Source organism: Exophiala xenobiotica (genome assembly GCF_000835505.1).
Source record: "Exophiala xenobiotica strain CBS 118157 unplaced genomic scaffold supercont1.5, whole genome shotgun sequence".
Lineage (NCBI taxonomy): Eukaryota > Fungi > Ascomycota > Eurotiomycetes > Chaetothyriales > Herpotrichiellaceae > Exophiala > Exophiala xenobiotica.
The window spans coordinates 2,428,247-2,455,576 of NW_013562490.1; the positions used below are offsets into that span (position 1 = coordinate 2,428,247).

The 27,330-nt window shown below is 51.4% G+C and overlaps 9 protein-coding genes across 10 annotated transcripts; 3 read left to right on the top strand and 6 right to left on the bottom strand.

Moving 5' to 3' along the window:
- Positions 1–436: 436 nt before the first annotated feature.
- Positions 437–2,438, top strand: PV05_08688 (uncharacterized protein). The gene has a single exon (XM_013458220.1). The coding sequence runs from the start codon at positions 528–530 to the stop codon at positions 1,530–1,532; it is 1,005 nt and encodes a 334-aa protein (XP_013313674.1). The 5' UTR covers positions 437–527; the 3' UTR covers positions 1,533–2,438.
- A 180-nt stretch (positions 2,439–2,618) lies between these two features.
- PV05_08689 (uncharacterized protein) lies at positions 2,619–4,921 on the bottom strand (the record flags this gene model as incomplete). The annotated part of the gene is made up of 2 exons (XM_013458221.1): positions 2,619–4,599; positions 4,649–4,921. 2 exons carry the CDS (start codon positions 4,919–4,921, stop codon positions 2,794–2,796), a joined length of 2,079 nt encoding a protein of 692 aa, XP_013313675.1. The 3' UTR covers positions 2,619–2,793.
- Positions 4,922–5,970: 1,049 nt separating this feature from the next.
- On the bottom strand, positions 5,971–14,028 carry PV05_08690 (uncharacterized protein). Its single transcript, XM_013458222.1, has 3 exons — positions 13,643–14,028; positions 13,561–13,592; positions 5,971–13,492 (listed from the first exon to the last, which is right to left on the bottom strand). The coding sequence occupies exons 1-3, from the start codon at positions 13,733–13,735 to the stop codon at positions 6,349–6,351; spliced, it is 7,269 nt and encodes a 2,422-aa protein (XP_013313676.1). The 5' UTR covers positions 13,736–14,028; the 3' UTR covers positions 5,971–6,348.
- A 323-nt stretch (positions 14,029–14,351) lies between these two features.
- On the bottom strand, positions 14,352–16,125 carry PV05_08691 (uncharacterized protein). The gene is made up of 3 exons (XM_013458223.1): positions 15,331–16,125; positions 15,222–15,277; positions 14,352–15,171 (listed from the first exon to the last, which is right to left on the bottom strand). The coding sequence occupies exons 1-3, from the start codon at positions 15,611–15,613 to the stop codon at positions 15,028–15,030; spliced, it is 483 nt and encodes a 160-aa protein (XP_013313677.1). The 5' UTR covers positions 15,614–16,125; the 3' UTR covers positions 14,352–15,027.
- Positions 16,126–16,991: 866 nt separating this feature from the next.
- Positions 16,992–18,315, top strand: PV05_08692 (uncharacterized protein). The gene is made up of 2 exons (XM_013458224.1): positions 16,992–17,497; positions 17,551–18,315. Exons 1-2 carry the CDS (start codon positions 17,431–17,433, stop codon positions 18,042–18,044), a joined length of 561 nt encoding a protein of 186 aa, XP_013313678.1. The 5' UTR covers positions 16,992–17,430; the 3' UTR covers positions 18,045–18,315.
- A 709-nt stretch (positions 18,316–19,024) lies between these two features.
- Positions 19,025–20,353, bottom strand: PV05_08693 (uncharacterized protein; the record flags this gene model as incomplete). The annotated part of the gene is made up of 2 exons (XM_013458225.1): positions 19,025–19,982; positions 20,036–20,353. 2 exons carry the CDS (start codon positions 20,351–20,353, stop codon positions 19,167–19,169), a joined length of 1,134 nt encoding a protein of 377 aa, XP_013313679.1. The 3' UTR covers positions 19,025–19,166.
- A 163-nt stretch (positions 20,354–20,516) lies between these two features.
- Positions 20,517–21,389, bottom strand: PV05_08694 (uncharacterized protein). Its single transcript, XM_013458226.1, has 3 exons — positions 21,246–21,389; positions 21,098–21,187; positions 20,517–21,041 (listed from the first exon to the last, which is right to left on the bottom strand). Exons 1-3 carry the CDS (start codon positions 21,265–21,267, stop codon positions 20,947–20,949), a joined length of 207 nt encoding a protein of 68 aa, XP_013313680.1. The 5' UTR covers positions 21,268–21,389; the 3' UTR covers positions 20,517–20,946.
- Positions 21,390–21,535: 146 nt separating this feature from the next.
- PV05_08695 lies at positions 21,536–24,814 on the top strand. Of its 2 annotated transcripts, XM_013458227.1 has the most exons (3): positions 21,536–21,639; positions 21,708–22,555; positions 22,604–24,814. In XM_013458227.1, exons 2-3 carry the CDS (start codon positions 21,751–21,753, stop codon positions 24,034–24,036), a joined length of 2,238 nt encoding a protein of 745 aa, XP_013313681.1. In that variant the 5' UTR covers positions 21,536–21,639; positions 21,708–21,750; the 3' UTR covers positions 24,037–24,814. The 2 variants fall into 2 exon arrangements, with proteins under 2 accessions (XP_013313681.1, XP_013313682.1); XM_013458228.1 differs by having other exon boundaries at positions 21,536–22,555.
- PV05_08696 (uncharacterized protein) lies at positions 24,674–27,018 on the bottom strand (the record flags this gene model as incomplete). Its single annotated transcript, XM_013458229.1, has 18 exons — positions 24,674–24,729; positions 24,818–24,912; positions 24,969–25,025; positions 25,078–25,131; positions 25,181–25,339; positions 25,386–25,451; positions 25,498–25,533; positions 25,595–25,671; positions 25,728–25,753; positions 25,807–25,916; positions 25,965–26,179; positions 26,231–26,253; positions 26,306–26,362; positions 26,419–26,495; positions 26,551–26,638; positions 26,687–26,718; positions 26,771–26,880; positions 26,932–27,018. 18 exons carry the CDS (start codon positions 27,016–27,018, stop codon positions 24,674–24,676), a joined length of 1,425 nt encoding a protein of 474 aa, XP_013313683.1.
- Positions 27,019–27,330: the final 312 nt, after the last annotated feature.

Sequence of the window (27,330 nt, forward strand, 5' to 3'; positions counted from 1 at the left end):
CTAGCAGATCCCTTGTCTCTTGTTCCTCAAGGACTTAGATGCGGGGGATGGTTTGTTCTTACGATAAAGGATCAGCATAAGAGTGGCCATAACAGGGAATAGTTCCTGCAGCCGGCAATTGACATTGTGTGATTGGTGAGCGGAGCGGACGCCGATGTGACCCTGGCTCCAGCTAGATGACTTAGACGAGCTCTGGGCACCGATATCATTGTTCATGGACTCCATACTACTCATAGTAGAGCGACAGTTGATACCGAGGATCGGAGAATAGCGTGCAGAATGACAATACGTCAAGTAGTTGATTATGGTGTTGGTCACTTCCTGAGAAGTGGTGGTGGTGTAGGACCATCCACGTGATCCACGTGATCCACCAAATGAGGCAAAGCGCAATAGCCTGGCAGCCTTGTATTGTCTGCGTCTTCAGCCTCGTACTTACGTTTGGACGCATCCTTTCTCAGCCACCTCGGATACCATTCATGCCCTCGGAAGGCCTCCGAAGACCTTGAATAGCAGCAGCAGTAGGTATCATGTCAGGCGGCCTTTACGGTGTCAAGCAGGCCTCCAAGACCAAGACCAAAGAAATTTCCTCCTCTACCTCCCTTGCTTTCTCCACAAACCTCGCGTCACTAATCTCCAGTTCCTCGACTTCCCAGACCAAATCCAGCTCTGGCCGTCCCCGACCCTCCAAAGACAAGTCTGACATCTTCACCGCACATAACAAAAATGTCAAGAAACGCTCCGCGGCCGATCTCGAGGATGGCCAACAGCGCCACAAAACAAGAGACGACATCGGGTCAGTCGATGCGGCAGAACTGCATAGATCCAAGAGGAAGATGGAGGACAAAGTCCGCCTCTACAACGCTATGAAGCGTGGCGAATATATCGGAAGAGAAGACTACGACGAACGCGGTCTGATCGACTTTGATCGCAAGTGGGCAGAGAAGCAGGCAACCGGTCAAGCCAGTGAATCCGGAAGTTCGGACTCGGAAGATTCTGCTAGTGATGCCGAAGATGTCGTTGAGTACTTTGACGAATTTGGTCGCTTGCGAAAAGGCACAAAGGCACAGGCTGCGAGAGAAGAGAGGAGGAAGCGGGTACAGGCTAATGCTGCCGAAGAAGCGGAGCGCATATCTGCAAGACCGTCTATGCCGATCAACGTTATATACGGCGACACCGTTCAACACTCAGCATTTAACCCTGACCAAGTCATTGCGGACCGCATGGCAGATCTCGCGAAGAAACGAGATAAATCTGCCACGCCTCCCCCGGATACTCATTACGACGCCAATGCTGAGATTAGAACGAAAGGCACCGGGTTCTACACATTCAGCAAAGATGCAGAGGAACGACAGAAAGAAATGGATGCACTGGAGAAGGAGAGACTGGAAACGGAGAAGGTTCGAAAGGAGAGGGAAGAGAAGAAAGAACAGCGGCGGAAGGAGATTGAAGAGCGTCGCAAGCTGATTGCTGAGCAGAAAGCCAAAGCTCAGGCGGACAAATTCTTGGACAGCCTGGATATCGAAGGCGTGTGAGGTATCGAGACGTCTTATGACTGACAATAACTGTCGCTTACTAGCCCGCCACGGCGATGCATGGGAAATCTGATGCTCCTCTCAAGAACATGAAATCTACAATTTGTGTCATCCAGCGGAGACTCGATAGCCTCCCGGGTCGACGAACCGAGGTGATTATCCATGACTCGTCGACAGTGGCAACTTCTGCTTCCCTGGGAACTTGACCGGACCTTTTCGGGCTACGCCAATACAGAGCCGCAAGCACCATCCACGGCGCAAGTCCAGGCTCATGCAGTCTCCCAACATCTGGGTTCCGTTCAAGATCTGGATTCCATCACCCACGCGATCGACAAACATCTGAATAGTCTCGCTCGCGAAAGCGAAGATATCAACGTTCCAAAATGTCGCGGCATAGCATCTATCATATCATCCAAACGCTCTGGAGCCCGCATTCGAACAGAGGCAGTCCAACAAACTGCGAATCCTAGTCCAAGAGCCACGCCTCGCACGATCGGAAGCGTTGATATTGTATTGCGGCCTGCAAAGTTCCTTACTTTTGTCACAACCAGCAAACGGCCATCGACACTACTGGGTGCTGGAGGATCGGTATCTGCTACTGTCTGACACTCGGGACCCAGCCCAAACACCGATTCAGCCATAGTCACCGCCTGGCTCGCTCACCCGCTTCCCAACTTGAGCCATCCAACCCAGTGTACAGAGTAAGGAAGCAACCCGTAATTCTTAACGCCCGGAGTCGGTCAAGTACGAATACCAACCTCGCTGTCCATGCCTAAGGGTTCACAGGCAGACTCAGACTTGTCGAAAGAGAATAGTAACATATACACAACCCTAACATATAATTTGCATTACTTCGATGAGTGATATCGTTCCAATCTCCGCAAAACATTCGACGTATGGAGTGCACTATTCACTTGGGACCGTCGCACCGTTTCATATCCTCGCCACACAACTCGATGACACCATAGGCTCTTCAGGACTATGCTCACTCAATCTGTAATTTACATCCATCATACATTCTCCCCTTTTTACTACATAGTATGTTGTTCTGTGGACACGTTGTACATCAATATCAATATCAATCCATGGATATCATCCTTGCTTTTTCCTATTGTACTGTTCTGTTATCTGGACCAAAATAAATTACATCTTTCCGCCCCTTTCCATTATATGTCCCTTCGGCATTGACTGCCATATGCAACATCCATCATCCATCCACACATACCACCTCCACATAACCTTCAAACCCGATACGGTCCGATCAAGCCATCAACGCAAAAGCCCCCAACACACCCGCAGCTACCGTCACACCAAACGTGAAGCTGCTGAACCCATTCCTCACCGCTGCGCCAGTGAACTGAGCCGGCGCCACGCCCGTCGTACTACTGGCCGGCGCAAACGTCTGTCCTGCAGCCGTGCTGACCGGCGCCGGCGCCGCACCTGCACCTGCACCACTTTCGCTTGCTGGTGAACTTCCACTTCCACTTCCACTTCCAGCTCCGCTGCCCTCGGACACTCCGGTGGCAGTGGCAGCGGCACCCCAGGGCACCAAACCGACACCTCCCGCCGCGGCCGTGCCGGTCGCACTGGCCGTGACGAACGTGACCTGCGGCACCGTGACCGCGGTCGTAATCACACTACCGCCGGCAGCAGTCTGCGTGAACGTCACAGTGGTCACTGGAACGGCGGGTGGCGGCGTCGACGGGCCCACAGGAGGTCGTGACCCGCGTCCGATTCCATTTGTCTGCGTTGCAGTGGCTGTGACCGTCTCCGTCACAGGCGCCACCGATGGGATCAAAGTGATCGAGGTCGGAATGCCCGTGCAAATACCCGGGTTCTGCGGAACAAAGTCGGCACAGATCCCCGCCAGATAAGACAAAGCGGCCGTGATTTCATCGTCGCTTCCGGCCCATGCGGACACGCACTCTTGCACCGAGGCGATGAACTCAGGGCTGGGACAGAAACATTTGGTATCGCTGTTTGATGAGCACTTGGGCATCATGCTGAGCCAGGTGTTGAGACAGCTGGGCAAAACGGACGGGCAGGGTGCGGAGGACTCGGGTGGGGGTGGACCGGAGGGGACCGTTGTCGACGATGAGGTTGTTGGTGGAGAGATTTTGGGGGTGGTCGTGGAGAGCGTTGTTGCGGGTGTGGTTGTCGTTGTGGATGGAGTTTCTTTGCCTGGAGTTGTGGTGGTGGTGGTGGTGGTGGTGGTGGTGGTGGTGGGAGGTGTTTCTTTGCCGGGTGTAGTGGTGGTAGTAGTGCCGGGTGTCTGTTGACCAGGAGTAGTGGTCGTAGTGGTCGTGGTGGCAGGAGTCTCCTTGCCTGGAGTAGTAGTTGTGGTCGTTGTAGTGGCCGGTGGAGTCTGTTTGCCCGGTGTAGTTGTGGTGATGGTGGTTGTAGGAGTCTCCTTGCCCCAGGTGGTCGTGCTCGTGGTTGTCGCACCTGGAGTTGTCTCTTGGCCCGATGTAGTAGTGGTCGTGGTTTTAGTAGGGGTCTCCTTTCCAGGAGTGGTGGTCGTGGTTGTAGTCCACACAGCAGGTGTGGTTGTGGTGGTTGTAGGGGTCTCCTTGCCAGGCGTCGTGGTTGTGGTGGTAGTCTCCAGAACTGGAGTAGTGGTGGTCGTTGGACTAGTTGTGGTCGAGACAACAGGAGTCGTTGTCGTAGTAGTGGTCACCACACCAGGAGTAGTAGTCGTCTTCACAGGCGTAGTAGTGGTAGTCGTGGTCGAAGTGGTCGGTGGGGTCGGCGGAGATGAAGAGCTGCAGTCGAATCCGATCGAGTGGATGCCGACATCACACGAGCTCTTACCGCTGCTAGGAGGCAATTGGAATGTAACTGACTTGGCACCACCGCACTGAGAGTTCTCAACTGTCGTACCAGCAGACTGGCACGAAGCGGTGTGCTTGCAAGTCGAGCCATCAGGCATGGAAAAAATGAAATCCAATTCGGTGTCGAAGGAGACAGATACTTGCATGTGGCTGATTGAGAAGGCGTCGTCCTTTCCGCAAGAGAAGCTTGGACCGCTGCTCGACGATTTGCCAACACTGCCTTGAATGCATTTTGGCTAGAACAAGTCAACATGAGCCGGCTTCATCGCATACTGCCATGCTCACCTGGAAATCAGATCGGGTCTGAAGAGATCTCTTGCTCTTGCCTTGAAAGGAGTTCTGACAAGTGAATCCACTGAAGCCAAATCCACCGTAGCTGTTGAAACCACCTGCAGGAAGACTGGACCAGTCAAACCCACTCTTCTGATCGGTAGTACAGGTATTGTTGCAGTTGGAAGGACTTGAAAAGCTTGGTGCATCGCCCCAGCTGCCCATACCAGCAGCCTGCTGTAAGAGGAGGGCAGAGGCCACAAGGCCAGCAGTCAATGCGGACTTCATGGTGGCAATTATTTGACAAACAATGACGTGATGAACGAATGAACTGAGCTATGCAGTAGCGATTGACTTTTGATAAAGCGAGTGTCTTCAACGAGGGACTGAAAGGAAAAGGGAGCAAGCGGAAAGCACAAGAGGGAATAGTGGCGGGGGATGAGGATGGAAGAAGAAGAACAAACCTGTCGAGTCGAGCTTCGTGACTATTTGTATGGCGGTAGAGGAGGTCGCAAAGTCTGAGGAGAGCTCCTCGACGTACGAAGGTGTGTAGAGCGAGGTAAGTCAAGGACCACACCACCAAACGACTGGTCACGGCTCGCTACTGCCGTAGCGGGCCCAAATTCAAGACATTATGAGGACGAAGTTCTAGCTGGCGCGCGCGCAATACTCCGTATGAGGTTGGAAGTTGTGGACAGGACCGAATTAGCAATGGTCGTTGTCAAAACGATCAAGTCGAGTGAGGGAGAAGCTCAAGATAGAAAAGGCTGAAACACGAAACCGACCACCAATGAAGACCAATGAAGACCAATAGGGGTAGCGACGGTCGAAAGAAGCTCCTGGGCCGGCTCTGAATGCAGCTGTTGAAACGGTACGGGACCGAATCAGGAGAAATTGTCTTGGACTGGGGCGTCAAAAGAAAGCGGTTGAAGCCCACGGCTGGTGGATAGATGAGGAAAAGGTCGGTCGGGGAATGCGGTCAGGTCCACCATCGATGCAGTGTTTGTTCTTCGCTTGGATGAGTCGGCGAGATAGAAAGAATAGCTGTACCACAATCTTAGTCAAGTTGTCTCTTCTTGCGGCAGAGATGAGGTCGGTGGTGTCTGTGGAAGTCCTTCGCGGCTCGAGGCGCAAATTGCACGCGTTTGACATTGGAACTGAGCCGAGGTCAGAACCGACTGTGATTGGCTGCTTGTGGACCACACTGCCTACTATGGTACAGTCCCCTCTCGCCTAGGTACTTACAGTCTACCATAGCACCACAGTGACGATAGTATCCTCGCCTACGGGTGTCCTGTCCAAAGTAGTAAATCCGGAGTAGTACTGTGTACGAGAGTTGTACGAGAGTAGTAGACGAGAACGGCGACTGCTTAACGCATGTCTTTGTGCTTGAATGTGCAGAAGACCATCTTGATGCTCAATAATCTGTGCAAAATATTGTATGCCATCCCTAATCCAGCGGCTTGAAGCGCAAAAGACTTTGTGTATGGACAACATACACACTGCACTGCTGCAACTGGATCCTGACTTGACGCCAGCCAGCACCACTCGACTCCAAAGCCATCTGTATTCACAGTACACCATGAGCACGCCAAACCGCTCCCATGAGATTTTCATTAACTCCACAGACCAGCCCATTTCATCCAGTCATAACTTGATATGGCGGGACCACCTCACTTGACTCGCCATATCTTACCGGCTAGGTGACCGGTAGTTCAAGTTGATTCACCTTCCTGAGCACGCCCATTCAAAGGTAGCGCACTTTGAGTCAACACAGAAGTTTCCCCACTGTCTCCAGATTCACGCTTGGGTCCGTTGAGTTCACCATTTCCGTCAACGGCAGAGATCTCCACCAGCACTTGGTCTTTCGGAAGAACATTCTCATTGGTGACCTTTCCCAATTCATCAGTTTCCCTCTTTCCACTCGGTCGACTGTCGGTCGTCTTGGATTCTCCTTTCTCCTCCGCTACGCTAGTATCAACCTTTTTCATCACTCTTCCGAACGGTCGTCTGGCTTTGGGCTTTTCTCCGGTAGAAGATGGTAAGTCTCCATTCACCAATGTTTTGGTAGGCTTTGAAGCGTCTTCTCCCACGAGCCCATTCGCCTTATCACTGGGGGTAGCCACAGTGGGTGAATTATTAGTTGCAGCCAACTTGGGGTTGTTGAGGTAGTCGTCCAGCATGGCTTTCAATGCCGTCTGCCGCACAGGTTTTGCAAGGTAGTCGTTCATACCAGCTTCCAAACATTTCTCCCTGTCACCACGGATCGCCGAGGCCGTCATGGCGATGATGAGAACTTGGCTGACGTTGGGATCCGAGTCGGCTCTGATCGCCTTAGTTGCCTCATAGCCATCCAAGACAGGCATCTGAACATCCATAAGTACCAAGTGGAAAGGCTTGCCTTCTTTGCTCTTGGCTTTGAGTGCATCGTATGCCTGCTTGCCATCCTCATACGCCTCACAACTGAGGCCGATCTTCTTGACAAAGGAAATGGCAATCTTTCTATTGATCTGATTGTCTTCGGCGATGCAAACGCGCAATTCCTCGCGAGGAACCCTGGTCAGATCGCAAAAGCTGGCGTTCTTCTGTTCTGTATCAGGACTGGCTGCCTGCGACCAATTGGCCATAGGATCGGGATCCTTGGCTGCTATTTTCATGTCATTCTGCACACTGCTGTCCTTGGGTGCTTTTTGGTAGTTGAGGGTAAAAGACACAGTGGTACCTACTCCAGGTGTTGATTCGATCCAAATCTTACCACCAAGGACATTTTCGATCATGGCTTTGCAAATGCTTAGACCCAGACCACTGCCACCATACGACCGGGCCGTGGACGAGTCGGCCTGCGAGAACGGTTGGAAGAGTCGTGCGAGTTGCTCCTTGGTGATGCCAATACCTGTATCCGCCACGGAGCATGTAATCTTCACCCTATCTCGGGTTTCCGCATTCTTCCGCGCCCGGACGGTGACCGACCCCTTAGGCGTGAACTTGTAAGCGTTGCTCAGCAGGTTCATGAAAATCTGGTGAAGTCGGACAGGATCCCCGAGCACCAGGCCATCGTCAATCTGAAGGTCTTCGATGGTTTGTAGGCCGTGCTCCTGGTTGGTATAGGCCAGCGCTCTCACTACTTCTGTGATGGTCTCTTTCAAGTTCAAGGGGACTGCGAACATCTGCATCTTGCCTGCTTCGAGCTTTGAGAAATCCAGAATGTCGTTGATGACAGTTAGCAATGTGTCAGCACAGACGCGGATGCTGTCCGCATATTGTTCTTGGTCCTTGCTCAAAGGCGTGCCTTTCAACAGCTCTGACATTCCAATGACACCATTGAGTGGGGTCCGCAGTTCATGACTGACATTGGCAAGAAAGATTGACTTTGCTTTGGCGGCTTCTTCTTTCAATTTGACATTGTGCATGGCCTCAGCTTCCGCCTTCTTGGCTTTGGCCTCGGCCTCTCGTGCAGCAACAAGAGCACGCTTCTGAGATTCTACCATGCTAGCATTCGAGGCGCTCACCTTGCGAACCTTCCGGTAGAGGAGGGCATTGCCAAGAGAGATAGCCACCTGGTTGGTGAGAAGATTCAGCACAATCATGTTCCGTTGTGTAAACGCATTCGGTCGCCCTTCCAGATGGATCACACCCATCAAGTGGTCCGCCTGTATGATCGGAATTGCAATGATGGAGCGTCCATGCGGATTCCTCGCCAGGTATGCATCGCCCACATTGGAGAAACGGTCATCCTCGAGTACGTTCTGAACAAATACGGTTTCCTTAGTTCGAAGCAAGTAGTGGGTGATCTGTTGAGCCGCTTGATCATCGACCTCGGAGAATGGGATCCCGTCTGGATACGTTTTAACACCGGTCTCATGGTCCGCACTTGCCGCCACACACCACCCTTGGTCCTCTGAATCTATGACAATGGCGCAAAATTCGGCCTGGCCCCCCACGGATTCGAGGATCACCGAGATCATCTTGGACAGGAGATTGTTGATCTGTAGTTCAGAGCTGATAACTCGTGAGAATTCAAGGATGGATGTAAGGTCCAAAATGTCCAGACCAAGGCCTGGTACATCTGGCGGTGCTTGAGTTGTGATGGCTGTTTTGGGCGATACCCAGGCGCTGGTGTAATCGCGTTTGATCTGTGCCTGGGCCTCTTCAGACATTGGAAGATGTAGGTCTTCTGTCTGCGTGGCAGCTTCCATAGTCCTTGAAGTCGTGGCAGTTTTGATCAGCCATTCATGCTTGTCTGAGAGCTGCTTTGCCTTGCCAGACGCATTGATTCTGTTCCACGCGGTGATAGCTTCTTGGATCATGACCTTGCCGGCCCTCTTCGCTCCTCGTGCGAGGAGAAATTCTGCCTGCATTTCGATAGCAAGAGCCTCCTCCAAAGCAAAGCCATGAACTTGACAGTGGTCGACAGCGGCCTCCAAATTGGAGATTATCACCGAGTACTTGCCCGTGACGTCGGCAATGGCGGCCTCCAGCATATGGGACCAGGCAAAATAATTGACATCATTTGCTTTGCCCCACTGGTCAATATCACGCTTTAGGATCTTCGCCTTTTCGACATATGGACTGCGCTCTTCCTCGGGTTTCTCTCGAGCAATTGTCATGAGAGATAATCCCAGAGCGAATCGTGCGCCGCATGCAGGTCTGTTCGACCACAATTCATCAAGAGTCGTGCCTAGCAATTCCGACCCTATCTCGACCACATATTCGTGATATCCGAGAATATGATACGCCAGCAACGATACTGCCTGATAGATATCTCGAGGTCGTCGGGCATTAGCGGCATACTTATCGCACTCGGCCAACCATCTCTGACTGTCGTGATGCTCATCGTTGAGGACGGTATTTACGTCGTGAATGCCGGTCTTGCCTTGCAAAGCCCGGGACACTTGCCTAGTCACAGTGAGGAGGGTCCCACCTCGACGGTCGTTCTCCCAGCTATCGAACTCTTCTGGGCCATAATTGCAGAATGCCTCCACTTCTGAAAGGTCCTGCCCTGCCCAGAACCTCGATAGAGCCATCACACCAATATTGAGAATGCTGACGAATCGGTCCCCGGAAGACAACGAATATTCCAGAGCGTTATCGAGGATGGGAAGGAGGTTCCGGACCGGAGTCTGGAAATGGCCGATAAAAAGCGTGAACAGAGTCCACCCTCTGCCCCGAGTCCAGGGGTCATCAAAGAGCGTGAAGTAGTCTTGGGCGATTTCGCCGTAGAACAAACCCAGCTCAATGTCTTTGAACCGACCGATGGCGGCGGCGCCCAACATCGTGAACCCCAACCCAGCCTGCACGAATGTACCGCGATCAAGGACGGCGGTGATGTAAGCAAGATTCAATTGGTACCAACGCAAAGCATCAGACCAATAGAGTGCCCCCAAAGCCTCGCTCAAGACAGTGCCGAGGGCAATCACAGTTTTGTCCTCACTCAGGGGTCTGGACAAAAGCTCCTCCTTGTTGAGCTCCCGTAGTCGGAATTCCAGCCTCTTGAATTCAATATCACATTCCTCCCAGCTCTTTTCCGGCATTGGCAGGCCAAGCTCTGCTAAGCATTGTCGTTGCGCATCAAAAGCGGGCAGGAATTGACCCTTGAAGGATAAAATTCGCCCTTTTAGGATATACGATCTCGTTTTGTCGGCCGAACAACGTGCATGTTCGAAAGTCTCTTCCAGAAGGGCCAACGCCTCTTCCACTTCACGCTGCAAATACATGATTTCGGCGCTGTTAACGTGTAGTTGCAGAGTTTCGTCATAGAAGACGTCAGGATTATCGCTGTTCCATTTGTCGTCTTGAAGCAGTTTGAGCGCATTCTTGTAATACCACAAACCCGTCGGCTGTGCCCCGGTCTCCAATGCTTTTTGGGCTCCTCGCCACAACACATCTCGATAACGCATGCGGGTGGGAACTCTCTCTTTGATGATGTCTGCAGAGAGACAAATGTGACGTGCCAAAGGATACAGGTTATACTTGCATTGGCTGAGATATGTCATCATGGTCTGGGCAATAATGAAGTGCATCTTCGTCGTATTTTGACACTCGCGCATCTCATTTGCCGCCTTCAAGTACCGTGCGTGGGTCCACCGGAATTCGTCGTCAGTTTGTCCTGGAGTAATGATGTACATATTGACCAACTGCTGAAGTCCATTCACGCAGTCCGACTCAGACAGGTTGAACAATTTTGCACGTTTGGGACATGTTGCATCGTGTGCCTGGTCCCTACCGCTGCTGTAAAAATAGTCTCCCGACATGATCTGTTGAATCAACTTGAAAGAGAAAGTGCTTCCGATCAATGACGCCCACGCTAGGATGGACCTTGCGGCGGGCGCTAGTTCCTGAAGACGTCTTGACAAATACTCGTTGTCAGAACAGCTTCCGTCAGAGCTGAACTCATCAAAGATCTTATCCAGATCAAACTGCCAGCCTGACGCTTTCCAGTCGTACCAGAGACACTCACGCTGATAACAGGCCTGGAGGATATCCTTGACCAAGAAGGGGTTGCCCTCGGATTTGGCGTACACAACCGCAGCAAGAGGTATAACGTTCTCCACACTCTGAGACATGGTGGCGGCAACGTACTCGAATACATGCTTTTCTCGAAGATTACCGAGCTCAATCTTGTTGGTTGAATCGAGATCCAGGATCTTCGCTGTGCACTCCGGAATTTGTCCATCCTCGGTCCGGCTTGACAGCAACAAGACGACAGGGACCTTGGCTTTGATGATATGCATCAGCAGATCTATCGATTCTCCTTCGGCCGCCTGCAAATCGTCCAAGCACAGACAAATCAGCTTGCCTGTACAAATAGTGCGCAAGACATCCATATACGTGTTGATAAGCCGTATCGACTTGGTGTTTGCCGGGCCTCGGAGAAAATCGTTGGCATCCCAAGCACCATGATTCGTCAATCCATTCGCTGTCTTGTTGCCATTGTCAACAGTCGTGATCTCAGTATTAAAGCTCTGCGTGGTAGCATCGCCTTTGGTCAAGAGCTTTTTCGAAAGCACTGTGACATCGAGAAGAGTGGCGGGCAAGTCCAGCATTGAACTCAAGACAGGCCAGAAAGGGGTAACATGTGCTCGAAGATGTTCATGGTATGGGGTATTTACGTCCTTCTCTGAGAATATCTGCCTGAAAAGGCTTGCCATGACCTTGATCATTGGCTCGAAGGGTGACGGGCGAGCTCGGTCGAATCTTCCCAGAGCAAAATAACCGTGACGGCGAATCGAGGGTTGGATAGCTTTGATGAGCGCAGTCTTTCCCACTCCCGTCGGTCCCAGTATCGTGATCACCTCGGTCTTAGTTCGCCTCTTGTATTTGTGGCTATTCCTCCGTCTCGTCATCATTCCAGGTAGACCTTCTGGCGTCGACTGAACGCCACCAGAGAGATTGCTGTCACGATCGGAGACCGAGTCCAAAAGGCCACCACGCGGCCCTGGAGCACGTTTCCCGAGGAGATTGGTCTTGGAACCGAAGGCAGGCGTGAATGACGGTCCATCCAGTCCAATAGTGGTAGAGTTGCTCCGAGACTCTCTGAAGCCGAAAGAGCTGGAGGAATCGGACCCTTCGCCCGGCTCCACTACATCTGCTCGACTGTCCGAAATCGAAGAATTAGAGGCAGCGTTCAGGAGCCCCTGTTGGGACGGTGAATGGCGCGTCCCCGTAGAGCTGTGGCGCTTGTGAGCTTTCTCAATTATCTTGTTGATCCTTTCGATCTCTGAGTGGCGCCCGAATTGTTTCGAGGGGAGGATGAAGAAAGAAGATACATCTCGCTGGCCAACCTTGTAATTTCTGATCTTTCCCAGATCACCCTCGCCCAAGAATTTTTGAATTTGCAATAGATCGTACTTCAATCCACTAACAGAGTGATATCGCTCGTCCATCTGTTTCTGGGTCATTCTGGCAATGATGTGAGAAATAACGTCTGGAATGTCCATGCGGATGGCTGTGACCAGGGGCAAACGGTGTGTTAGAACTTTTTGAATGATGTCGATGGGTGTATCTGCGTCGAATGCAGGTTGGCCAGTGAGAAGGATCCAGAATAGAACCCCCAACCCGTAAATGTCGGTCCGACTGTCAGGATCCGCAGGAAGGCGTCCAGTCTGTTCAGGAGCGATAAATTGCAATTTGTTCTTCACCCCGATTTCTCTGCTCAGCGTAGCCCATCCTTCACTCGACAGAATGTTTTCGAAGGCACGCGGACCGTTCCCGCCGTTGGCGATCTTGACAGAGCCGGTCTCACGATTCCAGTGGAAGCTGTCACCACGGATTTCACCGTGCACAATTTTAGCTCCGTGGTGTAGTAGTTCGAGCGCCTCAGACGCACCTATGGCGAAGTCAAGGAATGCTTGAAGCGGGATACGTTCACCCGGGGATCCATCACTATTCTGCCGAACGTCATGTATTCCATAAAAGGCTGGCCCAAAGTCGATTACTTCGCGCAGATAGTTCTTTCCAGGAGCCTCATAGACGCAGCATATCATGGGTTGTTCATCGCCCGGTGTGGTGGGCAACTTGAAAATCTCGATAGGTCGGATAGTATGCAAACAGTCAGGATCGCACTCTTTCATGATCCACTGGTTGTACTGAAATTCCCGCTCCAGGCGCACCACGTGTGTACTGATGCGGGCAACGACAGGCTGCCATGTCGCTTCTGGTTCATCTCTTGACGATGTATTTTCGCTGTCTGTGGAGGCACCACTCATGCTACTCCAGTGATGGTGCCGTAGGGAGGGACGGTGGGTATCAAGTTTGGGAGAACTTTTGCTAGAACCGGACGGAGCGGACAGGCTGGTCAGGGTACTCAAGGACGACCGATGATTACCGACGTCGGGATTATGGAGGATACCGTAGACATGCCTGCACAAATGTTAGTTTGGCAGATATGGACTTGAAGAAGCGCAGTTTGCCTGCGTTTTGCGACTCACCAGTGGTCGTAGCTCGTATGGAATGGTCGGAACTACACTCAAATCAGCGTCTAGCCTATGACTTCGGTCATTCTGGCCTTACCGAACGATCCCAGGTGTAGTTGGGCACCTGCGAAAGACGTTCGTAGAGTCTGGCGGGTGGAAGTGGGAGATCTTCCCCCAGGATGTCGTCCATCTTGACCCTGCTACGTCGGTGACGTCGGGTTGCTCATGTCATGTTGCAGCATCAAATTTGAGGGACGATAACGGCAGTGGCAGCAGGTAGCATCCACGACGGCGATGGGATAGATTCAAGCAACTCGTCTAATAATGAAGTGGAGGAATGAGGAGTTCCGGGTACGGAGCGAAAAGGGTTCGGCCGCAGATCGAGCCTCGATTCTCAAGATGGAAGGCCAGTGCAGGCAGATGGCTGTTGAGATTTACCGTGGTTGATGATTCAGCAGTTCCATGTGCTCAGTTTGAAATCCCTTTGGGCGTTGTGTAAGCAGCCAACGACACAGGCACCACTGGTAAAGCTCCATTACAGCCTGAGATGTCAACCTTCAGCCACCAATCATTGGGTGAAGACGAGGTGGACGAGCCATCGCACCGCAGGGTCTTTTTGGGTCCTTCCATCGCCCCACTCACCGATGCGCCTAGGGTTCTTGTCCCTCGTTATCCACATAAAGATAAAGATGCCCGCCGACTCCCGAGAGGTGCGAAAGGGCAAAAGAAGATACAGACTCTATCACTGATTCACGCTCCACCAACGATATTAATTTCCATCATGATCAAGGTAGTTACCATTATCGGACAGCACTATCGACAGACGCAGTATTGCCACGCCCATTCATACACATTCACATACATCCGTTTCGTCTTTTCTCCTACGATATTTGATATACTGTACGATAGCTTCGTGCGACATTGAGCCAGCCATACTCCCATCTGAATCCAGATTCTTTAGCACTTTTCCGTGACATGATTGCTGATTGATTGCGTGCGTTTCACACGTGTTTGAAGCTGACAAACATAGTTGAGGGTTTGCATGATGATCAATATCCCAGTTGTGTCTTTTCACTGCATCCACAGATACATGGCAGTAGCAGAAAATGCCATCAGCCTCGAGAGAAAACCTCCTTTGGAAATGATTCGTGAAGCCTCACTCGTGATCGGTGGGGTGATCTGAGACTGTGACGGAACAACAGTTGACGGAGACGCAGGCGTCATGGAGCCAATGCTGTATCTATCGGTGCCTGTGGCGACCCCTGGAATGGTTGCATTCTCAGTCGAGCTGCCTGGATTGATACTCACCACACTGTAAGACGCAGGAGGCGATGTCAACGTTGCTATTATCAAGGAGGATGAGGTCAGGGACAGGTAGCTGCCGACTGCACTTGCGGGTATGGCTGAGCCAACACCACTGCTTGTCCAGGGCGTAGGCACTGTCAACGTTGTTGTGTTGGGCTCAACAATTGTTTGTCCCTGTTAGATGTTCCCCGATTGTCCATTGGCACATTCATAGTCTCCCGTGATCAAGTTTGCGTGGTCTCCTGCAGGAGTTGTGTAGTTCCCTGTCGTGATCGAACCGTAGGAGCCGTCTGCAAAGAAGTAATTCGTGGTAAACCGGTCCTGATGCGTCGGGTCAGCTTGGAGGAGAACACCCGAACAGGGGTAAATACCCAGCAGCAAGGTATGTTGTAACTGAGGACAAGCATGCACTCAGTGTTGTCTGCACCTGCTACCTGTCAGACACCCAACGTCAAATATCCACGTGCTGAAACCACTTACAGCAAAGCGTATCTGGAGTTTGTCCTGTTCTGCGCGCTGGCTCATGAAGGCCTGCAGATCGATTGGCCTGAGCTGGTGCGGCTTGAGGATTGACAGTTTCAATGAGATTCAGATAGAGCCTAGCAAGACCGGGTCCAATAGGAGGTATATCTCGTATGGAAGCACCTTGGGGTGAGCAGAGTGTGTAGCCTGGGCTACATGGTTGACCTGGATCAAGGGCAACAGTGTAGGAGAGACGCAACAGGAAAAGTGAAAGGAACAGAAAGATGGCAAATGGGTCCATCGTTACGCGGTCAACCACAAGCCTGCAGTACTTTGACTTAGCTGAATTTTAGTAGCGGAAGCAGATGAAGAGCAATGGCCATCAATAAACCAGGACAAAGTGGTGATAGAGGAAAGACTGTGTGATTGTCGCAGTGTGACTTGTATGAGGGAGGAATAAAGGAAGAAAGAAAGGAAGGAAAGAGAGAAAGAGTTCAAACACCCTCTAGGCAGAAGGAGCGGCTTAGACTTTTACTTCCACATCGGAAGCCTTCCTCACCCTTCAGCCATCTGAAGCTGCTTTCCTTTCAACTCTTTCTAGGGGAGAGGCTCAGATGGCTCCGTTACTCTTGATCGACGCCTCATGACCAAATGTCACTTGGCTTGTTTTTCTTCCGGCGCTCAAACCCTGGGTTACCATTACCAACATCCTCTACAGCAACATGTTTATGATGATCGGCATCACTGGTCATGAGGTTGACACTGTGTTTGTTTCCAAGTGTGCGGGAATCTCCCCAGCGGAGGTTGAGACTCCACGTCAACGTTAGACGGCGTGAACGGTCTTTGTAGATCCTTGAGATGCAATTTTGCTCGAGTGGTACAGCTATGAAGAAGTCAGGAGTCAGTTCATCCTGCAAAGGCCAAGGTTGCCAAGCGATATTGGCAAGCAAACTGATTGTTTCATCGACCCAAATGAAGACGAAAATCCTCCGAGATTAGCGCCAGCTCCATATTCAAGCCCGGTTCTTTCTTATGTGGCAATGATGGCGACAAGTTGTCTCCATACGAAAGTCGGTATTGGCGGATTGGTGCACCCCTTGCTCTCAAAACCAAGCCAGCTCTCGCACCCACCTAGGTGGCACCATCTTCTGGGCCCATGCTCATGTGTCAAGTTTTCTTGGATGTTGCTTGACCGTGGACGAGCCGGCGTTCGTCAGAGGCTGCAAAAAGGCCAGTGCTCAAGACAACGACGAGCAGGAGACCCTCCTGCTTGTGGACTGCCTCTACACAGTAAGTGCTGCAGATTCCGCAATGTTATGGATTTGCTTATTGGGGCTCCGTGCTCGTCACGATTCAGATCATTTGATGTCGTCCCGTCTACCACTCTACCCCGCGCTTCGGCAATTTGACGAGGCTTCAGTTGCGTATATCGTAGGGTAATCCGACATCTTTCTGAAATCACAACCATAGCCTCGTCATCCTGCAGCCCGCACGACCACATAACTTCTGCAGATACAGTATGTACGCCCGAACCCTAGCCCGGCGCTTGGCCTCATCAAGTCCCCTGAATGTCTGGGGCTCCAGTACTCCACCCGTGTCGATCAGGTTATAGCAGGAGAGGGTAGGTCTCTGCAGATCCGACCGCATTGGGCACCTCTAAGATTAAGCCACCAAGTCATCTTGGATTAGAGTACTGCTGATCGTCATATACCAATTCCAGCTGATGTGCAAACTTCAAACCGCCGACTCGACATCAAGCCCAACAGATCCTACGACCTGCCATACTAGGACTGCGTGGACTGACTTGTTTCGCTAACTGGACCGAATCGCAATGCTAGCCAGGTTGGCACGGTGGTGCACCATCCAAGTGCTTGACTGACATAGTCCTTGGTCTGTTCTCGGGAAAGCACGACATCTTCATCGTGACGTTCATACACGATCTGAAATCCTATATAAATCATGGTCTGCTCCTGTCCTCCCCTTCCGATTCATCAACAACTTCAGCAGTCACTCCTTTGAACCCGGTAGCAAGCCACCGTCCACTCTTTCAAAACTCCAAACTCCTTTTCAAAGCCTCTTCAAACACAAGTCTCCGAGACATCCTATCAAACAGTCAACATGCGTCCCGCAGCTGTTCTTGCTTCTCTCCTCCTCGCCGTCTATGCTTCGGCTATCCCTTTGAACAGTATGACTCAAGTTGTCCCCATGTCCTACACAAGATACTCACATGTCCTGTAGATGCCAAGCTCAGCAGCGCTCTTGAGGCAGTCAAGCGTGACATCGCCACAGTCGAGACCATGGTTGTTGACAAGCGTCAACTCTTGGATCTGAGCTCCGTCACCGGCCTCGTTGACGAAGTCCTCAGCACCTTGACCGGCTTGCTGCCCACCATCATCAGCACAGTCTCTGGTCTTGACGCAAGTGTCAACAGCATCGTCAGTGGAGTCGAGTCTGACGTTGATGGAGCCCTCAACACCATCAAGTCCACCCTCCAAAGCACAGTTGACGAACTCAACGGTGTCATCAGCGGCGTCGACCTCACTGGAACACTCGACGGCCTTGTTGGAGACGTCAACGCAGCCATCAGCGAAGTCCAGACTCTCTTGACCGACGTCGAAGGTATTGCAAGCAGCGTTGATGTCGACGGCCTCCTCTCAGAAGTCACTTCGCTCGCCCAGCAACTCCTGAACATCCTCACCGGTCTTGCTTCAACCGCCACATCATCCGTGTAGAAGCCATGCCCAAGTCTTACAATCGACACGTTCGGTGAAGTCCATCACGGTGACCGTGAAGACCTATATTACTAGGTTTCATGGTGATTTACGGATTCATTTTGTATGGGGATGAGCAACTTCGTCTAGCATTTCCAGCGGCCGGGTTCAACGGGCTTGAGAAAAGGATAATACCCAAATTCTGCGTTGGTGATTAATGCCAGATGAAGTTTCTATTGTGACAGGCAGAGATTGGATATACCCTAGTAATGCATATTTGAACATTGTGAAATCTTTTTGCGTTTGCTGTATCAATGCGCTTACGAGCTCTCCCGTGCTATATTGACTCTAAATTGCAAAGCCCAAAACATCACATTGCCTCTCCTCCAGTCCCTAGCTAAGACGTGTCCCTCCTAATAGTTTCCCGTCTTCGGCAGAGATCGACACCGGCATTGAACTGTCACCCAGCAAGAGTGACGGTTGCATCAAGCTTATAGTCACAGAAACCCGAATGTGCCCATGCACTAACTACGCTATGGCCAGAGCAAAGCAAATTCCCCCATGTGCCTAGCAAGCTAGGTAGAGTACACTATCATCCCCCTGGATACGTGCGATACAGTACGGAGTACGCTCCGTAGAGATCCCAAAATCCAGCCATAGCAACGCTAGTATGTACGTGCAATTTCATCCTCACTCGTCTTCGGGATCTCGTCAGACGGCGTTTGTAGCTTGTCCAGGGGAGATGCACCATGATTTGCACCGTTGGACGAAGCAATCTACTCCACAAACTATCGCTGATTGACGAGATCTAGGATACTGCACTTGAGGAGCCCATGATCCTTCGAGGATGGAGATCGAATCGAACTCTTTTCTAATCTCATTTTTCCATTCTTGCATAGTGTCAGCGCACACCATAGAACTGCTAGTTAGCACACCTTTTCTGGTTGTGACTACCTAGATACCGAGTATCGGCAGCAGTACCAGGCCTGATTCACGAGAGCCTTTTCTTTGACAGGATCTCTCGTCATGGAGACTCAACACGTCTCTGCTCGATTGCTCTCTTGCCAGGACGCTTTTCAACAATGCTGACTTTCCATGCTAGTCTTGAGCACTCCAAGCCGTTAAGCCAGATCAGACGGTGATCTACCATGACTGATTCTGGTACTGGACATGATCGTTGACTTCCTCTGCCCAGTCTCCGCCATCATTCTCCATACCAAAGCTGCCCTTCTTGTCGTGCCTAGCTCCATGTTCTCCTGGTGGTGGCTTGTAGGCGTCGAATCCATGCTCTTGCTTTTCCATGCTGGCACCGGTGTTGACACTGATTCCAGAGTCGAAGCCAAACTCATCGTTCTCAGGTGCTTGAAGCGCAGCGTCCCATCCACCAGGTGCAAGGTTTCCTGCAGTCGCAATGAGTGGCTCGGTAGACAAGAAGCCGTCGCCAGCATCCCAGCCGCTACCACCAGTGCTAATTTCTCCCGCATTGTCCCAGCCGTCGCCTCCGCTTCCAGACGAGAAGCCGCCAGCATCACCGGCATTGTCGAAACCAGCTTGTTCTTCCTGTTTGGCTTTTCTCTTCTCTTCCCATTTTTCTCTCACGTTTCGTTCGTTGCGCTCACACCAATCATGCAAGTCCTGATCGAGCTTGGGAATCTCAATTCTCAGCATGTCGAGAAACATCAAGTCCTCCGAAGTCTCCTCTTCATTCAGTTTTCCGTTCCACCATCCCCAAAAGACACTCGCGGCGGCGACTTCGCGGACCGACTCGGTGCAGGCATCCAAGGCAGGGGATTTGTAGAACCATTCGACAACTTCCCAGCTCATAAGCACCTTTCGAGCAATACCTAGCATGCGCTTGACGAGACCATCGGCGAGATCGCGAGCAGGAATTCCCAAGTAAGTTGCTGAGATGATGACATTGGCGTACGACTTGAAGAGCTCACAGGTGTCGTCTTCGAGCTACCGAGAAAGCTGTCAGTGACTAGATGGTGACAGGAATTTGCAGCACTTACTTCTCTGTACTTGACGATGTTCTGCGCCGAAACACACTGTTTGATCCAGAGAAGGACCTCCTTCATACCAGTCAAATCCCCACCATTGATGGTGAAAGATTTACTGTTGTTGTTCATGAGATCACGTCGGATACGGTCGCAGAAGATCATGGCCGCGTCCCGAGAGAATCTGCCATCGAGAAGTTGGAGGGGAGAGGACTTGTTTGGTCTGTAAAAGATGGAGATAGTAGGATCGGCTTCGATGGTTGAGAGTTTGGCTGGAGGAATACGCGGACCGCGGTCCTCGCGAGGAGCGGGAGGAGTGCCGTTGTCCTCCATGATGATATGGTATTGATGATTGAGAAGCCAATCTGGGTCTAGAGCGAAGAAGAAGGCGACGCGGTTGAGTGCTTCTGGCAATGCGCAGAAAGCAGTGGGAGAATTTGGTGTTGAGGGAAGCCTGGTCCTGGAGAAATAATAGAATGAATTTAAAGGAAGGAGCCGGAAGCAAGAATGGTTATGCGGGTAAGCTCACGTTTGTGAGGACAAGATCAATCAAACAATCAATCGTGGCAAACATCAATAAGTCCCGACAGAACGCAATGGTACCTTTCTTGTTCATTCCTGTGCTGAGACACTATAAGTCCTCTCTTGGCTTGCTCCGGAGGCAGGAATGACCAGTAGAGAGCCTGGAGTTTTTGTGAGCAGGCAAACATTTTGCTGATCTTTCTTTCCATCAGCCAAATGCATCTCAGCCGTCACAGAACACCAGCAAGTAGTCAACGACATGTGGAAGCCGAAAAGATCAAGAGTTCATGTATCGTGGTGTAATCGTCATTCTCGTTCGGCCTGAGAAAAGCATACCATCTGCGCCTCCCTTACGCCTTGCTCATAACCTCATCGTCTATCTCAGTCATCACGCTGCCATGGCTTTATTTCTTCCCACTCTTCTTGATTCCTTGCTGACCGGCATTCAGAGGACCTTTGCCTTTCGCCTTGTCGGCCATCTCTTTTCGGGCTTTGGCATCTGGTCGTCTCAGTCAGCGATTTCCAGGGAGGACGTATAATCTCGCTCATCCATACCCGCAGCTTGCTTAGCCTTGAATGCAATTTCGTCTTCGTCCATATCCTTCTTGTCCTTCTTTGGAGCCTTCAAAGGCTTGACTTTGCCGCCTGCTCTCTAGTCAATTTCAATTTTCAGCAGGCTGAGATGCGCACTGCAACAACGCACCTTCTCGACTTTGACCACCCATGTTGGCTTTTGCGTGATATGAAGAAACTGAGTGCCACACGGTAACGACCTTGCAAATTCTCGTGTCAGAGTGAGAGAATTGACTAAGACCGTTCGCATTCTAGACTGTAGTCAGGCAATAGGCTTCAATTCACGCCGCCGTAGTGGAATGAGATAAAGCGGCACGGTATTTTTGCCCGGAGGATGTACCGGAAAAGGGCTCGCCGCTTTTGGGAGTCTGCCTACCATTTTGACAGTCAGTTCGGATTTCATCTCTTTGCATCTGCTGTGAAGCGTCCGAGGTTCGCAATCAGCACGATCAAACGAAGAGTTTGGAATACGCAGACCTCGGCTGAATGGCAAGCTGAGAAGGAGAATAGGCAGGACGACACTGGTCGGGCTCTACAACTTCAAAGTGCTTTTGATCTCAGAATCCTTCGCTAACAAGTTTATCGACTGAAGACTAGGTGTCAGTCCTCGCCTAGGACTTGATATCATCCTCAATATGGCTTCGAGATCACCGAGCCAATCTGACGGCGAAGTTTTCAGCTCAGATTCGGAAGCGAAGGCAAAGAGCATACCATCTTTCCACAATAACAGCAAGGTTGACCGTCATACTAGACCCTATTCTACGTCGCATAGCACTGCGCCTAGAGCAAATCGATCACGTTCGAGATCCCCCTATCGAGCTCCCAGGGGCGAGAAGCGTCTGCGAGACTTTGACCATTCACGAAACAGGTCGAACAACGATCCCCGCACTTTTGCAGTAAGATACGAAGACGATAGACGGCGCCGTGGGCATGGCTTGTACGAGGAACAAGGCGCAAAACGGTCCAAAACGTATTCACGAAGCAGGAGCAGAAGTCGGTCTCCTTATCGACATTCGCGCCTTGATGACGCTGAAAGAGCCAAGACAAAGACGGTGACTGGTATCTCGGGCAAGAGCGAGGGAGATTTGCGGCAAGCAAGCCGTCAGGCAGAAACGAGTGCCGCTTCGACAAGCAGACAACCAGGCCACGTCTCGAACTCTGCCGCAGCAGCAACGCAAGCTGGGCCTGCCGATCCAGATGCGAGCAGAGATACACGCGACGTTTCTAACACTGTGCCAAAAGAAGACGCCACTAACGAAGTCCCGAAAATAGTCGATGAAGCGGCTTTGATCGAGGAAAGACGCCGACGTCGAGAAGCCATCAAGAATAAGTACAGAGGCCAGGCTCCACCACTTTTAGTCCAAGCACTTCATCTGGGAACAGACTCGAGGACCGGCAGCCCTGCCACGGAAAGTTATCCCACCACTCCAGGCCGTTCCGGTAAGTTCCTACTTGCACCATCGCCTAGTCATTTACTGATTATGTCAGAATCACCACCTTCGTCCTCCCCTAGAACACCGAAAGAAGTGTCCGTGCCACAATCTCCTGCCGACTTCAACTTTGAGGCCGATGCCGAAATGAGCAATTCTCCTAGAGACACGCCACCAACAGATGGCACCTCGGCGGCTGACTATGACCCCACGGTAGATATGGAAGAGGAGCGGGCGCGTCACGACAAGCGTTTGTTCAAAGAGGATGATATCTCTTTAGAGCAGGCAGAAGAGCAGGTTGTTGAACATATCAAGGAGTCATCTGCGCCTGGCCCGAAGAAAGCTGATGAATTTGACATGTTTGCCGACGAAGACGATGATGACATGTTTGCAGAAGCCCCGATGCAAGTAAGGGCAGAGACCAAGACTGCTCAAGCCCTGGACGTCACCTTGATGGATAACTGGGACGATGCGGAAGGGTACTACATCACTATCCTTGGTGAGCTGATTCAAGATCGTTACCATGTGACTCAAAATCTCGGTCGAGGAATGTTCTCCTCTGTTGTCCGAGCCACTGATAGACACACTGGCAAGCCCGTGGCCGTCAAAATCGTGCGTAACAATGAGACAATGCGAAAGGCTGGTATCAAGGAAATCGAGATCCTGAAGGACATTGCCGCCAATGACCCAGAGGACAAGAAACACGTCATCCGTCTTCAGCGGTCGTTCGACCACAAGGGCCATCTATGTATGGTTTTCGAAAATCTGTCAATGAATCTACGGGAAGTGCTGAAGAAATTTGGCCGAGATGTGGGGATCAATATTAAAGCAATTCGAGCCTACGCCCAGCAGTTGTTTCTGGGACTGAGTTTGTTGAAGAAATGCCAGTATATTCACGCCGATCTCAAGCCCGACAACATTCTTGTCAACGAAGCAAGGAGCACTCTCAAGATCTGTGATTTGGGTTCGGCGTCGCCGATCACCGAAAATGCAACCGCACCATATCTCGTATCTCGGTTTTATAGAGCACCAGAAGTCATTCTTGGTATTCCGTACGACTACGGCATCGATATGTGGTCGATCGGCTGCACGCTTTATGAGCTGTACACCGGCAAGATTTTGTTCACTGGTCGGAACAACAATGGTATGCTTCGGGCAATCATGGAATGTCGAGGCAAGTTTCCGCACAAACTATTGCGACGAGGGACCTTGGCCTACGATTACTTTGATGATCTCCTCAATTTTCGAGCTCAAGAAGTCGACAAGGTTACCGGCCGCACCGTGGTGCGCATGATAGATATCAAACCAAAACCAGTCAAAGACTTGCGATCGAGATTGATTCCCAAGGACAAAAGACTGGACGAGCAGGAAAGGAAGGAATTGGAATTGTTCATTGATCTACTCGACAAATGCTTGGATCTGAGACCCGAGAAGAGAATCACCCCGAATGAGGCCTTGAAGCATCCTTTTGTCTTGAGGACCAAAGCTTAGATGTGGTCGGTTGTCTCTGGCTGGAGCCAAATTCGCTGTCCTCCGGGTATCACTTTTTGGCTGGGCTGTTCTTGAAGTCGGCCAATGACGATGGCGAAGACATGACTTGTTGTATCAGATAGAGCTGTATCACGCACGGTCTTACGACTCGGCCTTGATGTCAGCCTTGATGATGGACAGAAGCTACGGCGGGCTCTTGAGATGCGCGAGGCTAACACATTCCGATATCAATCACGCAGGCCTTAGCGACGCGCCAAACAAGACAGTTCTATCACGTCGACGACCTCTGATTTCATTTCGCTGTATATGAACCTTATCTGCTGCACGTCCTTCGTGCTCACACGTCATTGCTCATTCAAGTTCCCCTTCCTTGATCAAGACCACCAACATACTTCCGTTTAGAGTGCCTGCGCCGCATCCTTACCCGCAATTCGGCCGAAGGTGAGAGAACGGAGCACGCTCGTTGCAGGAGGATCTGGGTAGTATATTAGTTTGCCAACGAGCAAAAGCAACGTGGTAATGATGCCAGGGGACACCTATCCACTCGCATCTGCCTTGTCTCCCCGCAAGAGGCATTCGTCGCCAAGGACCAGTACTTACACTGTTCGATTGTCAGCACGGTTTGAGTTGGACAGCTTTACCGGCTTACCTCGTTATAAAACAATCCACTCAATTCACCAGCGGCGTAGAGTCCTACAGAGCTGTCAACTACCGCGATCATTTTATGGCATTGGCTGGCTCCGGCCTGTGGATGGAGGGGAGACAGCAACGTCGCACGTACCAGGAATTGGGACGCCCGTCGTGGCCAACACCCGCGAATCGAGGTCGCATTTGAGCCCGCCGTAAGTGAAAGTCAGCTGTGCCTTCATGGGATATCTGTGTTTGGTCAGGAATAACAGCTCAACAAGCCTGATCAGTCGGTGGTCACTGACCCATAGAAAGGAGGCGTATTGATGGGCTGCGCCCAGTTGGTCTTGTCGGGTGACAATCTGGCACACCGTCAGCAATGCCAGTATCGAAGAAGCCTCGGACACCTCCTACCCTGTGGTGCGCTTGCCATCAAGCTTCATGAGGTCGAATTCGTTCTCATTGATCCTAGCATTTGTCAACAATCATCTTGCATGCACAATCATTTCCCACTAACGCCCCGTTGAACTCATCCACAGTCTTCTTCAGCTCCTTAGGATCGAGGCCCAGCTTTTCAGCAAGACCTTCGAGGGTGTCGCTTTGCTCTGGTTCTTGGTCAGTGGTATCATACACCCAACCTGGTCGGAACCGATCCATGATAGTCTTGTCGGTGACGCTGGAGACGAGTGAGCACCTTGCTTCCACATCTGGATTTCACATACAAATATGATTGCTGATCCTGGTCTCTCCAGGTTTCGAGAGCAATCATCTCGAAAGTCGCGAAAAGGCTGATTTGTGTTAGCCTGAGGCCGAAGTAGGAATGAACGTCCATACTGTCGCTTTCCTTCGTCGTAGAACCTCTTACAATGCCTATCGGCAATCAGTCTGTTACGTCGCCCCTGAGCAGAACAAGGACAACACATTGACTCACTTGTTGACGACAATACCGTAATTATGACCCCAAATTACAGCGTCCGGCTTGGTTGCTCTGGTGTCGACGAGCTCGCACTTTCATTCCTTATCAGCGTACGCCCTGATACATTCGAGTTGGACAATCGACTCACATGCATGCCGCTCATCGATCCCGCAACTAGGGTCGGTATGAGCCTAGTATCAACATTCCCTTCCAGAGGCTTCACTCACCTGCAGCGCCAACTTCCAAGCCCATCTTTAGCCCGAAACCAGTATTGTACTTCAAGCCTGGAGCAATGAGCTCGAGGTGCTCTGTTCTGGGTCCGACATATTTGCCCAACCTGCCATGCGTCAGCCTCTCAAGTCGCTTCAGCTCTTGATGAGCGCACATTTCTCGATTTCCCTCGAACCCTCCGCATGCCAGCATCACTTTCTTGCCATGCACCTTGGTCATGCGTCCGTCAGACTTCCGCACCTTAACTCCGCAGATAGTACCGTCGTCCTGAGTCAACAAGTGCTCCGCCTGGGTTTCCCACATGATGGTCACACCCTCAAACTTCCTAATATGGTCGAACAACGCATTGATGATGGCATGACCGCCTCCCTGTGTGCAAGGTTATCATGTTGGAACGAGACAGAAGCTGAGCCAACTGACCTCGGGAAATACGAAGTGCTGGTCTTCAACAGTGTCAGTACGATACCTCATTTCAGCGCAAACTTGTTCTCTTACTGGTTTTGAACTCAAGTAGAACGTTTTTCTCGTCGTGATGATTGAACTTGACACCGTCTATGCGAAAAATCAGCTCGGGATGCATACAGCACAGCCTCGTCCTTGTGACTCACGATCAATAAGGTACTGTGCGGTGATGGGCACTTCTTGCTCCATCCGGGCGCAATACTCCTGATCGGCCAGGCCATTGCTGATACTGTCAGATCCGACTGCCTAACTGGTACGCCTTGATTCTGACCTGACACGCTGCAATAGGTGAGTCCAGCACGCCTTGACAAGCATATACTTGACTTGCCTTCATTTCATGCTTCCAGTCTGAATCGAAGTTGTTGTCTGCGTGGATGAGTTTCGATAGCCTTCTATGGGTGCTTCAGTACGAACCCTTATCGAGCCTGAGATATGCCATGGTCCATCTGTACGCGGTCAATCAGTCAACTTGTTCTTGCCCAGACCCCTAAAACTGACCTGCTTGCACCACATCGTTCTCCCTCCTTGCCTGCCTCGATCAGGGCTACTTTGCCTCTCTTGCCAAGCTTTTTGCATTCTTCCAGGAAATTCAGAGTGGTCATGGAACCCTGTTGATGATCAGCACGACTTTCTTACACTGGCGTTGCAGGCGGACACACCGCAAAACCACTGCCTACAACGACGAGGTCGTACACCTCCGCGCTTGCGCCGGTAAGGCTGCTGACGACTTCGCTCACGAAAGACATGGTCAAATGGTAAACGCGATGTGGCCACTCGGACGATAACAAATACTTTGAAGAGCCTGCTTTCCGATAGAGACGAGAGAGAGAGAGGTCAAGACTGGACTTGGTCTGGACTGGACTTGACCTGTCTCCATCTCGTTTTCATACCTCCCTACCACTGCAAGGGTACGTACATGACCCCTCAAAACCGACTCATCCGGGAAAAGCCTGCTGTGCGTCCCCGCAAGCGACAACGAATAACATCTGATATCATAGCATGGGTTATGGCTCGGTGACTGGACCAACGCTGAAGCCAGCCAGGAAGCTACGAGTAGT

Bases quoted from the DNA above. Each gene is read 5' to 3' on its own strand.
- PV05_08688 (XM_013458220.1), top strand. From the start codon at position 528: ATGTCAGGCGGCCTTTACGGTGTCAAGCAGGCCTCCAAGACCAAGACC.
- PV05_08690 (XM_013458222.1), bottom strand. From the start codon at position 13,735: ATGGACGACATCCTGGGGGAAGATCTCCCACTTCCACCCGCCAGACTC. The intron at 13,593-13,642 runs GTAAGGCCAGAA...ATTTGAGTGTAG, and splicing joins ACTACACCTGGGATCGTTCG to TTCCGACCATTCCATACGAG. The intron at 13,493-13,560 runs GTGAGTCGCAAA...ACATTTGTGCAG, and splicing joins CATACGAGCTACGACCACTG to GCATGTCTACGGTATCCTCC.
- PV05_08691 (XM_013458223.1), bottom strand. From the start codon at position 15,613: ATGGACCCATTTGCCATCTTTCTGTTCCTTTCACTTTTCCTGTTGCGT. The intron at 15,278-15,330 runs GTAAGTGGTTTC...GACAGGTAGCAG, and splicing joins AACTCCAGATACGCTTTGCT to GTGCAGACAACACTGAGTGC. The intron at 15,172-15,221 runs GTATTTACCCCT...CCGACGCATCAG, and splicing joins ACAACATACCTTGCTGCTGG to GACCGGTTTACCACGAATTA.
- PV05_08692 (XM_013458224.1), top strand. From the start codon at position 17,431: ATGCGTCCCGCAGCTGTTCTTGCTTCTCTCCTCCTCGCCGTCTATGCT. The intron at 17,498-17,550 runs GTATGACTCAAG...CATGTCCTGTAG, and splicing joins TTCGGCTATCCCTTTGAACA to ATGCCAAGCTCAGCAGCGCT.
- PV05_08694 (XM_013458226.1), bottom strand. From the start codon at position 21,267: ATGGGTGGTCAAAGTCGAGAAG. The intron at 21,188-21,245 runs GTGCGTTGTTGC...ACTAGAGAGCAG, and splicing joins GGGTGGTCAAAGTCGAGAAG to GCGGCAAAGTCAAGCCTTTG. The intron at 21,042-21,097 runs GTATGGATGAGC...TGAGACGACCAG, and splicing joins CAAGGCTAAGCAAGCTGCGG to ATGCCAAAGCCCGAAAAGAG.
- PV05_08695 (XM_013458228.1), top strand. From the start codon at position 21,751: ATGGCTTCGAGATCACCGAGCCAATCTGACGGCGAAGTTTTCAGCTCA. The intron at 22,556-22,603 runs GTAAGTTCCTAC...TGATTATGTCAG, and splicing joins CACCACTCCAGGCCGTTCCG to AATCACCACCTTCGTCCTCC.